This window comes from Solanum verrucosum, unplaced genomic scaffold, assembly GCF_900185275.1.
Source record: "Solanum verrucosum unplaced genomic scaffold, falcon-dt-bn FXZP01000208.1, whole genome shotgun sequence".
Lineage (NCBI taxonomy): Eukaryota > Viridiplantae > Streptophyta > Magnoliopsida > Solanales > Solanaceae > Solanum > Solanum verrucosum.
This window is the reverse complement of record NW_026020329.1, coordinates 1,153,641-1,173,102: the sequence shown is the minus strand read 5'-3', so window position 1 is coordinate 1,173,102 and position 19,462 is coordinate 1,153,641. Positions and strand designations below refer to the sequence as shown.

Below are 19,462 nucleotides of genomic sequence, written 5' to 3'. Positions count from 1 at the left end.
CAAACATATATCACACCAATATGAAATCACAACTATCACCTACCTCGAGCAAAGCTTGAATCCCCTAAGAAACTTGATCTTTCCCTTTTCAGATTCTTTCCGCTTGTTCTTGGTCTACAAACAATCAATATAATGCTAGGATCAGTACACAAGACTTAATTACCCAAATTATAATCAATAAGATCAACCCTAGGTTAAACCCTTGATCCCCATACCCAGATTAAGGCTTTTTCCACCATAATTCCAGGTCAAAACCCTCCCCATCGATAATTACCCAAGAAACTAAGTTCTACGGATCGAAACATGGATTCGGGGAGTGAAAACCTTATCTTTAGCCTCAAGAATGGTGGAAAACTGTCAAGAAAGCACCTGGGGTCGTCTCCTAGCTCTCAAAGTCGAAACTTGCAGAATAAATCGATTTTGGGGTTTATTTCCGACTCAAATCGCAACCGTCCCGCCAAAGCGGTTCTCACCTCGCTACAACACCCTGACGAGAATAATTCCGTCACAGCGGCTTGCACAGAAACAATGAGCAAATTAAAGAATTCCAAACCCCCATTTCAGAACACACCTTCATCCCATGACACTCAAAAAATACCCGTTCACGCTAAGATCAATTCCGGGATTTCTACTCGCCCGAATTCAATTTCGTAAAGTCGTACTAGTTTCTTAACGTCTTAGCTATCTACTCATGTGATCAAAACCATATTAGATCACCCAATTGTTACCAGATTTCCCTAGACCTTACTGACTCTGATTTCATCCAAATATGGACTAGGTTGGGAAATTCCAAGTTACTACTCAAAAGTTTTTCGGCCCACCCGTTGATTTTTCTATAACGATGGGAACAAGTTGTTACAGTATGTGTGTGTGGTTCTATATGTGTATAAATATTGTATATGCATAATACATAAATATGATTCTTAATTTGATTTTAATTGACAAACGATAAACTATGATCTTTAAGTTTGTCAATACAAGTGGACACTTTAACTATTCAAAACCTAAACAAATAAATACTCGAATTTTATCTCTAGCACGTGTGACTTATGTGTATTTCACACTTTTTTAAGTGTTTATTTTTTCAAATTTTGAATAGCTAAAGTGCCTACTTATATACCAATAAAATTAAAGACGATAATTGCTAGCTAAAGCTAAATTGAAATTAAGTATCATATTTATGTATTAGGTAATTAAGTGCACAAAAGATGGTCTTTTTCGTACTTGAGTGTCTGCACGTATATTAGGTATCCATAGACATTGATTTTCTTTGCTTAGTTTAGGAGATTAGTTGCTATTGTTTAATTTGAAACAATATTGTATTGAATTTTATAATTTCAATTCCTAGCCAATTTTTTTTATTCGTCTATTTTAATAAAATGAAGAAAAGTTTATTATTTTCATTAGTAATAGTCAAATTCAATTTTAAGCACTATTAATAAAATTAATTTAATATAATAAATCACTAATAAATATTTTTTTAAGAAATATGCCAAGTTAATATGAATAAAGTAAATTGAATTATTTCATCACTCTCAATTTAAGTGATATATTTTATTTTTAAATGTAAAATTCAATATATTGACCGAAGAAAAATTGCAACTTAAGAAATTAAAGTAAATTCATCTTTTTGATTAGTTTCCTAATCAAATTGATTTTTGATTAACAAAAAATGCCACAAAATTAGGACGAAAAGAGTACATAGAATTTTTGACCACCAAAATAAGAGAGAAAATAGTTTCACTTTCACATTTCTTTTCTATTACACAACTTTAAAAAGAAAATAATATTATTAAATTAAAAAAAAAAAACAAGAAGTGAAAGGTAGTTAAATTATAATTATTATTAAAATAAAAATAGTAAAACCAATATCTTCCCCTTATTCTTCGAACGCAGACACCGGAAAAGCCTTAGAAATTCCAGAAGGGGTAGCAAACGTAATTTTCTGTAAATCAGAGTCGTGAATAGAAATATCAGAAATTGTTATCCAGATCAACAGTTCCTTACTTTTAACGCCGGTGAGTTTCTTCATCCGGCGATCTTCAAGGAATCCGGTGACCTCAGTATCGTACCAGACAAGTTTTCCGATTTTCTTAAACCGATTTTCTTTTGCCTTCTTCTGTTTCAGCCATACGAATCCGGTTTGTTTATTGTGCCCTATTTCGACTAGATCATCCAATGGGAGAAGCCCTTTTGGCATATTGATTTGTTCGAGAAGTTGTAGAGATTTCTGTTTGCAGATCGTTGGGTCGGTGAAAACCTCTGCATTTTCACGGTGAGTTTCTGATAATTGAGATGACATTTTTGTTGAAGGAGATGGAAAACAAAAGGGAGAAGAGGTAATTGGATTCCTTTTTCTGTGTGTCAAAAGTGGAAATGAGTATGACAAAGGGTGTTTGTTTTTGTGAAGAGGAACATAAGAATTGATGCGTTTTTATAGGGACTAAGAGAGTATTTTTACCAAATACCTTGTAATATGAATTGTAAAATTTTGAATTATGTTTTAAAGAATAAGTGTATTTATTTTAATGTTAGCTAAATAATAATAATAATAATAATATTTTTAGAGGTTGGGGGTATTGTGTGGGTAAGAAGGAGATTTAATCAGGGCTTCAATGTGGGATTCGATATGGGTGGAAAATAGTGGTGGAGTCCGAATTTTCAATAAGGGAGTTCAAAATCTGAATAGATAGACACACAAAGTAGGCGAAGGGGTTCGACACTACTATATATACCTAAAAAATTATTTTAAGCATGTATAGATAATATAATTTCCCCCCGTAGGAGGTTCGATTGAACCCCCTAACCATAAGGTGTCTCCTCCACTGGTGGAAAATCCAAAAAAAAAAAACTTGAAACGCTAATGTGAAACTTATTTTTCTTACTTTTGTTTTTCTTAACTATTGCGTAACTTATTTTTTGAAAAAGAAATATTTTTCCATTTACTTTTATCTGTTTATTGTATTAAACATATATATTCTTACTTTTACATGTCACTTTTCGTATAAAAAAAGTTTATTTTCTTTCATGTTTTATCTTTAATATTTTTTTAAATTATTTTTTAATGACTAAGATGAAATATCAATTAATATAGATATTATAATAAAATAATTATATTAATTATTATTCTTAACGGGGATGCAAAATTAAAAGTGAACAAGTAAAAATATAGGAAAGAAGTATATTTCTAAAATCTTTTGATTGACCTTGGAATAAAAAATATATTTTTCCATCTAGAAAACACGCCCTTTATGTGCACTACTAGTTTGAAGTTTAAGTACTCTTTTTCTTTTTGTGAAACTCAAAAACTCTTTATTTTTTACTTTAAAATTTAGAGAACTCTTTAATTATTTGAAAAATGCATTCTCTCCATTTTTAAATAATTGAATTATTGGGGTATTTCATATTCTTTAAGAAAAGAAGATTTAAGACATAAATTAAATATTATTTTTCACTTTTACCCTTAGTAATTATTGTCAAAATAATCTTTATAATAACTAAACATTAATCATAATAATTAATTTCAATACTAAATAATTCAAAAATGTCTTGAACTCATCACGTAAAAAATAATTCAAAGCAATTGAAGTTTCTTGAACTGATCACATAGAAAATGCAAATGAAAGGCAAAAATGGAAGAATATATATAAAGTAATCTTGAAGATTTAACAATTAAGTTAATTTGAAATATGAACAATGTCTTATCAATTTAATTATTTTGAAATGAAGGGAGTAACTGTTGAAGAAGAAGGAAACTGACGATTGGAACATGTCAAAGGAACAAGTCCAACGAAGCTGACTGACGTGTCTGCAACAAGTGTTAAAGAAGAAGGAAGCTGACGATTGGAACATGTTAAAGGAACAGGTCCAACGAAGCTGACTGGCGTGTCTGCAGCAAGTGTTGATGAAGAAGGAAGCTGACGATTGGAACATGTCCAACGAAGCTGACTGACGTGTTTACAGCACTGCCGTAGAATCAGAGTCACACTAGGATTAAACTACTTATATTAATTAGGATTATATTACGACTAGAATTATATTATGATGAGGATTATATTACGACTAGGATTAGATTATTTATAATTGCATTATTGTTAGTATTATAGTAGTAATAGATATTGTAGTAGGACTCTAAGTATAGTTAACTTAGGACTTTACAATTCTCTCCCTACATAAGGAGGTTGTAACTCAACAGTAACTCCATTAGATAAGAGTTTTCATCACTGTAATAATTTATTTGTTTCATTTTATGATATCGTTATAATTTAAATAGTCAAATAATTCTGTTTTTAGTATGATATTCTCAAACGCGAGGTCATAAAATCAACAGACTTAGATTTAAGTCTAAAACATGCAGGAAAAAAATCAAATTCGCCAAATTCAAGAACAACTTTAATTTTTTCTGACATTGAAATCAAGGATCTTTGATATACTGATAAAACAATTTTTTTCGTTTCTTCCAACTTAAAATTAAAAATATATTTAGTCACTTTTACTTATTCAAATGTTAATTTTGATTCATATCATAATTTTTTTGTTTCTGCTAAGTTTTCTCATATACGTTACACTAATTTTTGTCAAACTAAATCCCCACACACATGGTATTAGCTTTCTGTGTCTTATTTATTATGATGACTTGAGAAATGCTATAAGAGGAACAAAATATAGGTTATCTGAGGATTATTGTTTAAAAAAGGATTATTTCGAACCCGTTTGGCCATAGATATTACGATCATTTTTTTGGGCCAAATATACTTTCAAATTCTTTTAGAATTTTAAAACATATCTTGAACTTTTATATTTTATACATACAAAAAATCTCATGTCAATTATGATTGCAACTATAGTTCTATTATATACGATCCAATGAAATCTGTAGCTATTTTTTATGTCTTTGCACATAATATTAGTCAGCAATTGACAAGTGAATGTTTTCAATATTTACTCGAAACAATTAATCGACATGTTAGAAAAGTGGTCTACACACTTTGTCAAATGACATCAACGTATGTTTATATAAAAAATATGATTGGTGTTTATCCAAATACTAGTAAACTAAGTCGCGCTTTGCGCGATGATGTAAAACATCAACAAATATGTGAAATTAAATAAATAAATTAACAAAATGAACTCATTCCTAAGTTTATTCAAGATATAAGAGAGATTTTATATCTCAACATTTAAATTGATAATAAATTAATTGGATTTTGTGTTTTTTTTACACCTTGATTATCGTTGTAGCTTGTAATTATGACTATTGTTTAGGATAATTTGTCAGGTTATTGTAATATTTTGTCATGACCGTATTCATTTATATTATTTCTCTCTATTCTACTTTGAATTTTTATTTTCTTGAGCGGGTCTATTGGAAATAACATGTCTACCTATAAGATATTGATAAGGTCTGAATATATTCTATCCTCCATAGACCCGCTTTGTGAAATTATACTGAATTTATTGATATTATTATTGTCCCAATTTTTTGTTATATAATATATTCATGTTTTAATTTATATAGGAAAAAGCTCCATTATAAAATTGAGAATTATTTATATTAATCAATACTTCAACCACATTACAGAAACAACTCATATCTCTTGCTCAATCAAGTGTACTTGAGAAATAAATAGAAAAAACTCAAGGACATAAAAAAGAACTATAATTTAGCTTTTAAATAGTTGCACAATACTATTCTATTGAATTATTCGATCTCATATTTTCTTAAACAAAACTTAGAAGATTTGTTATAAAGATAAATTGTATGTTGTAAAAGCGCGAAGCCAAAGCCAGAGCAATGAGTCCTTAGTTATAGCCTATACACATACAAAAACATAGTAACAATACAAGAATATGGCAGACAAACTTTCAATCATATTAAACGAAAAACAATGAGAACCACGAACAAAGAAAACCACACCAACAATAAAAATTATTACTTTAATCCAAAAATGTACATTAGGCCATGTACTTTAACATGGAGCTAACCAGTTTAATCCACCAAAAATGCAACATGAAGAAGAGGAATCAGCACCAGGATATCAAAGGGAACGCTACATGTTGAGAAGGATAAAAAAATTTATTCAAGAAAAATATGTTAAAGGACTGAAAAGAATTCATAATTGAAAAATCTAAAAAAACCAAATGCTATCAAAAGTAAAACACAACTTTTGCTAAACAGTATAGTACAGATGAGTATCGTCTTGTTTGATTTATATATACAAATAAAGATTGAGCATTTATATTCGAAATGAATACCACATTAAATATTCATTAAAATTATAGAAAATGGGATTGAGAAAAAGTGACTAGTGGAATGAATTGAAGTGATAACGTAATAGAAGCAATTTGTATTATAATTACTCATTGATCATTACATAAAATAAATATTAGTGTGGTCATGAAGAGAGGAAAATCAAATATTTAGAGTTGTTGAAAAAAAGAAAAAAAAAGGTTCTAGGAGGACCAATATTACATAGGTGTAAGTCATAGATATTTACTTCTTATAAACAAATTAAATAATATTAGAAAAATACTTAAAGTATCAAAAATATTTATAATTTATAATTAGAAGAAGATAAAAAAAAAAGGAATAATTTTGTAAGAGTACGTAGAAATTAGAGAGGTGTGAGTTACTCCTTGTAGACATATGAAGAGTCTTTGTTGTAAATGTTTCTTCATTTAATAAAATATTTATTTATCATAAATTTAATAATTTATTTTTACAATAAAATAATTAATTTAAATAAAAAAGGTCAAAAAATGGAGGAAAAAGATAAATGCAAATAGAGATCATAGAGAGGTGTCACACCACCTTCTCTATGTTTCTCCTTTATTATATATAGATTTGACATAATAGCCATTTCTAGCCTTGGTTTAAGGTAAATGACTTTGTAAATACTCGTGTCAGCTAACTTTTTTTTATAAAAATATATTAATAATTAGGAGTTCTATTCACTATTAGAAAATAAAAAAGTAGAGATAAACAATATTTCATAGCTAAATAGTTTAAACTTATTTTTAACTTGGTCCCATTTAGCTAGGTGTTAGGCACACTTGGACCTTGGTCTAGGCTTTTCTAGATGTGTCCCAAAATCAAGGGTTCCTACATGCAAAATTTTAGATCTATTGTTCCAAAATCAAAATAAGTAATTATTATTAGCGTAGAAATTATAATTTATCTATATATTCAGGTTTTTGTTACTTCTCATGGTATAGGTGACCATTTCATCACAATATTATCTCCCTGTCATCATTGAAAATTTTGTTGACATTTATGTTAAGATTAATTTTTCAATGTGTGTTTGCATATGTATATCAAATCATGTTGTATGTGACTTTATAGAATAGTATCAATATCATTCAATAATGCTTTAGTTAAATATTATAAATGAAATATAATGTATATGTTTATGTGATTAATGATTAATGTGGATCATTGTGTATTTGCTTTTTTTTTATCCACTACAAAAGGAATCCCAATTACCAACAAAAAAATTCGTTGGTAAATTGATCAAATTGGTTGACAAATTGAGTTACCAACCAAATGCCAACTTATATTAATTTGTTGCTAAAAGACTCGTCGGTAAATAGTACGAACCGATTTTAATTTGTTGGTAAACTTACCAACCAAAAATCAGTTGGTAAACACCCAAAATGTTGTTACAAAATTTTGAAACATGGCCCTGAAATTTCCGTTGGTAAATTCACCAACTAATTTTTGGTTAGTATATCGTTAGTACCTTTACTAACGAATTGAAAAAGATTTAGTAAATTTTTTTTCTTCATTATTCGATTCTGTTGGTAATACGTTGGTAATTATAGTAAATTTTTGTTGGTAATTTACCAATAAATTTTAAATACTTTTTTTTTGGTTTCCCATCCGATGTCCGGTACCCCACACCGGAGCTCGACTAAATCCGGATTCACGCCGGAAAGTCCCACATTGGGGAGTAAAGCGCTCCCTAACAAAGACGACTCCGTACCCAAGGGGAATCGAACCTAAGACCTCTTGGTAAAGGATGATGCAGTACTTATCACTCCACCACAACCCTTGTTGGTAATAAATTTTAAATACGTTAGTATGACTATTTGTTTTTCTAATAAATTTACTAATTAATTGTTAGTTTGTTGGTAATATATCATTCAAGTTCAATGTTAGGTTAGTAATTGATTGACAATATGTTCAAAATATATTAACTGAATGATTATCCAATAGTAAAATATTTATTAATTTATTGCATTTAAAAATCTAAGAGCACGAATATAAATAAAAAAATATTAATAATAATTTTATAAATCATATTTGAATGAAACAATGCAAAATCTATGATAACAAGTTAAATTAATCTCAATATGACACATATCATTATATGAATTTTTTTAATTTGAGCATGTTTACCAAAAATATTGACCAAATCTAAATTTTGGCCAAAATTTAAAAGGTAAAACGCCTAACAGCACAAACTGAAAATGGAAGCCTCAAAATCTGAACCAACCATCCTATTAGATATAAAAATGACCTTCCAAAGCTAATCGTGCTGATGAAATTTTCATCAGAGCACATTTAAAAAAAATGTTAAGCAAAGTCAAATGTTGGCCAAAAGTTAAAAGTTAAAACGCCTAACGCTACAAACTGAATATGAAAACCTCAAAATCCAAATCAACCATCCTATAAAACAAAAAATGACCTTCCAGAGCTAACCGCGCTGACGAAATTCAAATTTGAGCATGTTTCCCAAAAATATTGACCTAATTCAAATTTTAGCCAAAAGTTAAAAGTTAAAACGCTTAATGACACAAACTGAAAATAAAAGTTTCAAAACCGGAACCAACCATCCTATGAGACCAAAACTGAACTTATATTGGTGAACCGCGGTGACAAAAATTTCAATTCGAGCACGATTACCAAAAATATTGACTAAAGTGAAATTTTGGCCAAAAGTTAAAATACCTAACGGCACAAACTAAAAATGGAAGCATCAAAACCCGAACCCTCTATCTTATTACATAAAAAATAACCTTCCGCATCTAACTGCACTGAAGAAATTCTCATCTGAGCACGTTTATCAAATATATTGACCGAAGTTAAATTTTGGCCAAAATTTATAAGTTAAAACACCTAACGGCACACACTAAAAATGAAAGCCTCAAAATCCGAACCAACCATCCTATTAGATAAAAAATGTCCTTTGGAGTTAATTACGCTGACGAAATTCTCATCTAAGCACGTTCACAAAAATATTGACCAAAGTCAAATTTTGGCCGAAACATAAGATTTAAAACACTTAATGGCACAAACAAAAAAAACGGAAGCCTCAAAACTTGAACCAACCTTCCTGTTTGATAAAAAATGACCTTTCGAAGCTAATGACACTGACATAGTTCTAATCTGAGCACGTTTACGAAAAATATCAACCAAAATCAAGTTTTGGCTAAATTTTAAAAGTTAAAACGCCTAACGACACAAACTGAATATGAAAGCCTCAACACTAGACGATGATTTACCAAAAAGTTTAACTTCAATTGATAAATTTACCAACTATTCAAATATAAGTAAGTAATTAATAATTTACCAATAAATTTTATCACAGTTGGTAATAGTTACTATTCAACTAAACATTCATATGTAATATTACCAACTAATAATTAACATGTTGGTAAATTTTATCAATGGATTAATGATCGGTTGGTATATTACCAACTATTTTAATGATGTTAGTAATTTACTAACTACAATCTTTATTCGTCGGCAAAATTTTCAACTAATTGGATATTGGTTGGCAAGTTTACCAATGAATTACATTTCGTTACTAATTTACCAACACATTTATATTTGGTTGGTAAATTTAGCAACACAATCTTGCCGTTGATAAATGTTTGGTTAGTAATTCATTGGTAATATGTTAATAAATTATATAAACAATTTTTTGTCATATTTACCAACCGATATATACTTCGTTGGTAATATTACCAACAAAAGGTGTGCGTTAGTAATATTTCAGTTGGTAATCCATTGATAAAATATTGCTAAATTTGGAGCCATTTTTTCCCGCCGTATTTACCAACTAAAATACTTAGTTAGTAAGATTTTGATTGGTAATCTATTAGAATTTCATTGTTAAGTTTTAAAATATAATTCAGTTAGAAATATGTTGGTAATTTGTTAGTAGAATACTAACCAACTTAAGTTGTTAATAAAATATGTTGGCAATTTAGGATTTTTTTGGAGTGATCGAGGTAAAAATAATTGAATATCACGTAACATATAAAGATTTGTCTAAATTAACCGTTACTTAAGTTCGACAAAGTTGTTACAATATAATAATTAGTACATATAAGATACATTTTATTTTTTCTATCACCATCAATATTGTTGGTTTAAATAGATAATAATTTAAACAAGGAAAAATTACCTTATTTTCTATTATTCCCTATCTTTTTAAAATATAACATAAATTCCTTATTTCTCCTCAATTCTTACGGATACATAAACATCCCCACACAAACCCACATTTACCCACTCCTTTAATCTCTCCCTAATTTCACTCCACATTATTATCAGTTACAATTTTCATGTCAATTTGATTTTCAAAAGGATTCTCTCTCTAGTCAATCAAATTTAAATCACTGAATAGGTAAATTTCTTCTTCTCCATTGTCGTTTTCTTAAAAAAAAATCGTTATTTTTTGATACATATGGATCAGGATCCTTCATTTAGATTGTCGAAAAACGCTCAAAGAGGAAGAAAAATATCGAGTTGTTGGTGTCTCCGGTAAGGGCTTTGGATCGAGATCCATAGGTGATTTATGTCGATTCAATAATGACGGCATTGCTTCAGAACTTGATTACCCATACACGGCCTTTTAAAAGTTTATTTAAACGTATCAGATACACACATAAGATACATTGCAAGTTACTAATTTAACGGTTGGTCATTGTTTGTATCATGTTTAAGTGTTGGGCAATGTTTGTATCATGTTTAACTGTTGGGAATTTTTGTATCATGTTTAACTGTTGTGCACTTTTAGTATAATGTGTTACTGTTGTTATTTTTGTATCATGTGTTACTGTTTGTTATTTTGTACTATCATTTTTAACAGTTTGTTATTTTTGTATCATGTTTAACAGTCATCATTTTTTGTTCAAACAAATTCCAACTCACTCTTTGAAGTTTGGTTCTACCTATTCATTTTGCAATCAAAGCAATGTGACTTATCAGAATTAAGGGTGGAACTAGGGGTGTACAAAACCGAACCGAAAATCGAACTAAATCACAAACCGAGTCAATCCGAAAAAAACCCGACTAGTGGTTTGGTTTTGGAAAAAAAACCTGACTATATTTGGGTTGGTTTGGTTTTAACTAAAAAAAACCAACCCGAGACCAAACCAACTTGATATAATTTTTAAGTATTTCTTATACTTTTTCATAGTTTTTATCTTTTAATATACTATTTCAAGTTTGAAACTTAGAATTATGAATGGACCAATAAAGATTATAGTACACATAAGTTGATAATTATAACAAAGCTTAACTCAAAATCAAATTAATACTAATGCAAAAAGAAAATCAATTCAACACTAAGAATGACAATAATATTGAATATTTGTTCTTTAGTTTTACATTGGTTTAGACAATTAAAATACATAATCTAATTTTAATTTCCTTTAATATTTAGTCATGTAACTAATACTTATTAAACTTAATTTTAGCATGATTTAGTGCTTTTAAATTATGATCATTTTCATTATGACTTGTTAATTTGCAATATTTGTTTTATGCGATTTCATTATTATTATTTTTGTTGGATATTTTAGTGTCATTAATCATATCATATTGTGTTATATTTTTAAGAAACATCTTAGATAGTTGTATTTTGGTAGGAATAAAGAAATATTTGAAGTACAAGTAAATTATATGTTTGTATGAATACTTTACCGGAAAAACCCAAAACAATTCAAAAAACCAAAAAACCCAAAAAAACCCGAGGTTGAAAAATCCGAATTTTATTAGTTTGGTTTGTTTTATAAATTTAAAAATCCAACATAAATAATTTAGTTTGATATTTGAAAAACCCAAACCAACCCAGCCATGTACACCCCTAGGTGGAACACATAATCAACAAAAAGAAACTATTTGTTAGATTGAGGATTAGAAAAATACGACCCTAGGTTAAATCTTATTACTTTTTTAAAATAACAACAACAAAATCTCCACCCTGATAGTTTTCAACTTTAAAAATTTCCTTCTCTTCTATATGTTAGGGTTTTGCCTTGATTTTCTTACCTAATTTTATTTTTTACTTAGAGATAAGTCAAAGTATTACAATAAATGCTTGAACTCTTTTTGAAAGAAAAATATAATTTTCTTCTATATTTGATTTATTCTTTTCTTAGAGGAAAAATTTGGAGATCTATAAATTAAAGATCCCTATATTCATAACATAACACAATAGAATTCACCAGTGGTGTAGCCAAGAATCTTATGAAGGGGGTCCAAACTTTGAATAGTATTTTTTTTTATAAAAAAAATGATGATTTATAGAGATTCTATTTTTAATAATATTATGATATAATTTGGGTAAATGGGTCTCCTATTATAGAGAAAGAAAACATTATTCCCAAAGAAAAATGTATTAAAATTTAAGAAAATCTTATTCCACAAAGAAAAAAGGTATTAAAATATAAGAAAATCTTATTCCACAAGGAAAATGTATTAAAATTTAAGGATTTTTTTTTCAATTAAAACCTTATTCTAAAAGGAAAATGTATTAAAATTTAAGAAAAATGTATTAAAATATAAGGAAATCTTATTCTAAAAATGTATTAAAATTTAAGGAAATAATTCAATTTTAATTAAAAAAAATCCTTATTGGAGGTGAGATTTGAAATTGGGTCACTTAAGACAAGCATGACATTATTTACCACCAAGCTACTAAACATTTATGTTAAACTTACGCATGTTGATTTATCAAAATAGTTATAGAAAAATAAAAATGCTTATGCGGGGAATCGAACTGGGGCAGCGAGTGGGCTTGTGACAACTCTTACCATCTCCATTGCGGGTCACTTTGTTATTTCAGAGTGTCCAAAATACCATATATGCCAATATAAGTCAAAATTTTACGTGTATATATCGTATAATTTTTCGACGAAGGTTGTCCAATTGGACACCCTGGGGACAAGGTGGCTCCGCCCCTGGAATCCACAAGATAGACGTTTAAGAGTTTAGTTTATGGGGAGATTTATTCTTTCAATAGTTTTAATATTTTTCATCTATATTAGTTTTCATATAATAATATTATGTTTTTAGTATAAGTTTTTGTCATCTGATTTGCAATTGTAAGCTTCCGCATGACGCCCTAATCATTTTCGAACCCAATAATATATGACTTTAATCCTTACATGCATGGTTCTTATTGATATATTTCGAATTTTGTAGTGTATTCTTATGTTTTTTTGTCGTTGGGAATTCCTCCTTTCTCTTAATTCTTCTTTGCGGCACCATAAATCCGTCTAGATCTCTCAAAAACTAAATTAGTCTCCACGTAGTTCAAAATACCCTGAGGTACAGTTTGAAGATTTACACCTACTATTTAGTTCATAAAATGCTTTCTGCGGATCTACTTAAATTTTTTACATAATATCCTATAGGCATGCTTCGATGCTTATATTTTCGCTCTTTATGTGGCAAATTTAGTTGTTGAATTTTTTTTTAAGTCATATGTAACACAAATTAGTTGTCTTTTTTGCCATTTGAACACCAACAATAATCATATATAGTATGATTCTAACACAACATTGAAATTTTAGTAGATCAATTAATGTTAATAATCATTGTTTTAAATTTTTTCCATATGTGTTGTTCATATTAGTGGTAATATTACCTCACCTTGGTATCACTTCAATTACATTTTTCTTAGAGTAGTTTATCTTATTTTTAACATGGTTCTAACTTCTTAACTATATATGAAGGAACGCAATAAATATTTTCACACAATTTAATATGGGAAAATTGTATATAATAGCAAACTATTAATTCAAATTAAATGCTATAAACATAGTTTGATTTAATTGTACCCCATAACAAACTGTTGCTATTTCGCCTCTCTCCCCGGTGGAATCTCGCTTGCCACTCTCGTTCTCGCTGACAGTCTTGCTCACCACTCTCGTTCTCGCTGACAGTCTCGCTCGCCTCTCTCGCTTTTTATACAAACACAAATGTATAAAATGTGTTTGTGTTTATATAATTAAAGCGAGAAAAAAATGTATATATACATATATTTTCGTTCTCCTTTCTCCCCTCTCCCAGATCTCGCTCGCCACTCTCACTTTATACAAACACAAATGTATACATTGCGTTTGTGTTTGTATAAAGCGAGAGAAAATTGTATATACAAATACAAATGCATATATTTTTCGTCCTATACACTTATGATTATACAAATACGATCTTTCCCTGCCCAGTTTTCTTTTGTCTTTCTCTCTTTCTTGCTTTATACAAACACAAATTATACAATTGATTCTTTTGTATATGTATACCAAAACATATTATACAATTGCTTCTTTTGTATATATGTATAGCGAAATAGCCATAGCTTCTTTTGTATATATGTATAGCGAAATAGCCATAACAAACATAAAATTTGCTATGGAGCGCAATTATGCAAACTATAGCTATAATATACAAATATAATTTTTGTGTTTGCTATATGTGAAAGTTGCTCATTAATATTTTACTTTATTAGGAAAAAATAATCATAAATAATGTAGATCAAATTTTCATTTGTTGTTGTGTTACCGTTTGAACTCCAACATTATTCATGATAAATGAATTTAACATAAAATTAGAATTTTAATTAGTGTTTAAATTTTTCTAAAAACACTGTTTAAATCGGCCTATTTATTCACCTCATTCTTCACTTCTCTTCTTTAAGCACATCAGTCTTTAACTTTTTCTTTAATTTATATTTTCTCTCTCCAAAGTGCTGATGAAGGAAAAAAATGAAGAAATTAATTACAGGAGAATGTCCACATGTACATGTAGAAATTTGAAAATGTAACAATTTTTTTCTTGTGAAGTAAATGAAATTCAAGAAATAACAAGTAGTCTTTTTTTTTTTCAATTTTATTGTTCGAATGTACCCAAAAAAGACTACTGATGGATTTCTTGAAGTTTGTATACTTTGCAAAAAGAGATGTTACCTGGCCAAGATATCTACCTGTACATCTGAGCATACTCCTATAATGAATTTTATTTTCTTATTTCCTTCATCATCACTTTAACTTGCATACATTTTAGAAGACATATCGAAGAACTGAATATATAGCAAAGCACAATCTACAAGTATTAATGACTATGTTTTAGTATATATTCGTGCTTTCTTGAATTTATCAATATTTAGATCGGATGACATGATTCTAATTTCTTATATACATGCAGCATCTTAATGAATATTTTCGCATAGTTTAAATTTTAGTTGTTGAAAGAAAAAAGTCATATATAATTATTATTAGTTTTTTATTTTATTTTTAATGTATTATTTTATTGTTTCAATACTAATAATAATCACAGTAGAAGCTTCAACAAAAAGTATCAAGTTTAGTGTTACCTCAAGTCTACATCCTGAACGTGGCCGACAACTCGAGAACCATTTCTGGACTCCAAGCGAACCCTTGGCCTGGATGACTACTTAGCGGAAGACTTACTCAAGCGATATAGGCTTAGAAACATAATTTAGAACATTCAAACTCAAAGTAAATACTCAACTCAAACTGTCTGTAAAATACTCAATAATATAGGTATAAAAGTTTGCAAAACATCTCAAGATAAAGTAAATACTGAGAGACTCCTCAACTCTATCTATCTATGATCTCTCTATAGTTCAACATAAATGTCGGGACAAGATCCACAATACCCTAAAATGACTAAACTGAAAAGAAAAGTGGAGTCCTTCGAAATACAGGGAGGCTCACCAACAGCTAACTAGAGTGCAAAGTGATCTCAATGAAGCGCCTGTTGATGATCCTGGACACTTGTATCTGCATCATAAAAAGATGCAGATCGAATGACATCAGTACATTGAACGTACAAGTATGTAATAAAGCTGAATGAATAAATAAAAGAGTTGATAAGGCTGAAGAACTACTCATCCAAACTCAACTCAAAGCATAAGTAAAAGATAGAATTTTAAAGTTTTACAAGTAAAAGAGGCTAACTTGAGGATGTATAAGAAAATACAATAAAATACTCTTTAATCTATTAGGGAGATTCTCTAACCGAAAACCATCACTATAAGCAATGTGATGATACATCGTCTCGCCCATGCTTCCAGAACTATCCCATAAATACCTTGTCGGGATATAGGACACCTCAACTAAGTGGATCCACTAAAGATCTGCTTGAGGAGTCGTATGAAAAGTACGATCCTTTACCCATGTTGGCTACATGGTTTATGAGGATTTTGAGTTGTCTGAACTCATCCCCATATGGTGCTCAATACTACTCCCAATAAATATACATACTCATGCTCAAATGTATAAAACATACTCTTTCTCAATTTGAGGTAATTGCTCAAATTATCCTCTTAAAAGAGGTAACTGCTCTAAAGTATCTCTAAAAAACTATTTATGTAAAACAAAGTTCTCTTTATCAATGTAAAAGTAATACATTTGGGAATCAATTAGTTCCCTTAAACTTTACTAAAAAATCTCTCTTTAACTCTACTCAAAACTCTTCTTTAACTTTCTTAAAAAATCTGTTTAAGACACTTGTTTGGTTAAAAAGATTCTCAATAGTAACTTCGTGAAGACTTAAATACTAGGGTTCATGTTGAATAATAGTCATGAATAATCAACTCGAGAATCTCAATGCATATCATATAGCAACTAAAAAAATTAAGAATAGAAACTCAGAATTCAACAACAACTCATCTCAAGAATTATCAAAACTAAGGATGTAACCCTAGATTATCTCTTACTAGTAGATGTAGGGTGTGAGGAAGAAATCAGTTCATCACAATGATTAGCCTTACATACCTGGAATAATATTTTTTTTGGCGAAATTAGTGAAAACTCGAAGAACGCTAAAAACCCTACATTTCACCTCTTGGATCCTTGCTCTATGACTTGGAAGCATTAATGAATGTAAAAGGATTGTTTAACACTGCTTACACCCTTAACTAATTGTAAAAACTTTGAGGTTTAGTCTTAGAAGGGGTGGGAAAGACTAAAATACTCCTTTTAAAAGTTGACAAAAACCTTCTACGGGTCTATCTACGGTTTGTGGTTGGTTCTACGGACTGTAGATCCCATAATTGGAATTTATATTGAATTTCATGGCTCAAAATTTCATTCTACAGGTTCAATCTACGACCTGTAGAAGTTTCTACAGATCGTAGATCCAATACGTAGAATTTATACAATTTTCAGGCTCAAAAGTTCATTTTACGGGTCTAAATTACTGCCTGTAGAAGTGTCACGACCCGAGCCTACACCCTAGACGTGGACGACACTCGAGAACTATTGCTGGTCCCAAACGAACCCTCATCCTGGCTGACTACAAGCTGAAGACTAACCCAAGCATATAAAGCTTAAAACTGAATGAAATTCATGAAACTAAAATACAAAGCTTTAACTCAAAAGATTTACTCTGAATATAAATAGAATATTCAACTAGCCAGAAATAAACAACTCAAGTCTTTAAAACATTTAACAAATAAATGAAACAAACTTCTCAAACTTTACTGTCTATCTATGAAACCTCTAAATGACAAATACGGAAGTCGGGACAAGAGCCACAATATCCTAACAAAACTGAAAAGTAAATGGAATCCTCCGAAAGCAAAGAGGCTCACCAAAGCTAACTTGAACTGCAAGTGGTATTAACTAACTGCCTGTTGATGACCCTAGATACCAGTATCTTCATCATGAAATGATGCATACCAAATGACATTAGTACATGGAATGTACGAGCATGTAAGGGGAATTCTAAAGCATAAACATAAGCTTGAACTGATAGAAAAGAAACATACTTACCTCTTCTCAACTCACTCAACTAAACTCAACTGAAGGAATACTCAACGGTACTCAAAGTTACTCAACTCAGAAGTACTCAAGGATAAAATACTCAACTCAGAAATAAGGTACTCAACTCAATGAAATAGGGTTCAACTCAACAATAAGATACCCAACTCAAGATAAAGCAACAATAAAAGATGCAATATATGAAAAACTTTTAAAATAGTAGATAGCAACTCAATGTATTGAAGAATAAAATAATAACTTAGTTTGTATATAAAATACAATATAACTCTGTGGGAGATTCTCTAACCGACAACCATCACTATGAGCTATGTAATGATACAACGTCTAGCCCGCGTTGCCAGAACTGTCCTATACTTTGCCAAGGTAAAGAACCTACTACTAAGTGGATCCACTAGTCAATGCTAAAAAGCATTAAAGAATCATCTAAAAAGTGTTACCCTTTCTACCCACGTTGCTACATGGTTTATAGGGGCTGTGACCCATACTGTGCTCAATACTACTCCCAAAATATAACTAGATCATATGTTTAAAATCATAACTCTTTCTCTGGTTTGAGATTATTACTCTAAATCTTTCTCTTAAAAGAGATGGTACTCAAAATTGCTCAAAACTCTTTTGGAAATCGGTGTTTCCTCTCATCTTAAATGTGAAAATATTTACCCTTGGGAATACTTAGTTACCATATATCATTTTAAAGAAAATGAACTCAACTCTACTCTTGTTCAAACTCAACTGTTCAAGTCTTAAAACAAGTTTAGAAAAAATTGTAAAAGACTTCTCGAAATAGGGTTCATGCCGAATTATGGACGTGAACGACTCAATTCAAGGTTTTAAACAACCATACATAGAATTAATTACTCAGAACTCAACAACTCGGATTCAATGATACTACTCATTTCAAGATTGCTCAACTCAGAGGGTTCATACAGAATTATGGGCATGAACAACTCAACTCAAGGACTTAATGATACTACTCATCTCAAGAATGTTCAACTCATAGGGTTCATGCGGAATTATGGGCATGAAAAACTCAACTCAAGGACTTCATGGGTAACATGTAATAGTTCCATGATTAGGAATATAATCTCAAAAGGGTTAGGAACTCAATACCCATGACTTAGAACTTGAAGATACTACTCCTCTCAAAGATACTCAATTTATGAAGTTCATGCAAAATTTATGGGCATGAACGACTCGACTCGAGGGTCTACATAACAATATGGAACTCATGTATACGACTCTTCTCATTCTCATACTTACTTCCTCAAAACTTAACTCAAAATTGATAGTTGATCTCAAAGGATTCACAATTGAATTCATAGGCTTTCTTGAACTCTACTCTTAACTCTCTTTTGAATTTGAATTATGAATTCAAGAGTTATGATTCATGATATGAAGGATATCGTGATGATAATGTAGA

General features: G+C 29.8%; 1 protein-coding gene across 1 annotated transcript; it reads right to left on the bottom strand.

Annotated features, from left to right (window-relative positions):
• Positions 1 to 1,879: 1,879 nt before the first annotated feature.
• On the bottom strand, positions 1,880 to 2,302 carry LOC125836021 (uncharacterized). The gene has a single exon (XM_049515116.1). The coding sequence runs from the start codon at positions 2,300 to 2,302 to the stop codon at positions 1,880 to 1,882; it is 423 nt and encodes a 140-aa protein (XP_049371073.1).
• Positions 2,303 to 19,462: the final 17,160 nt, after the last annotated feature.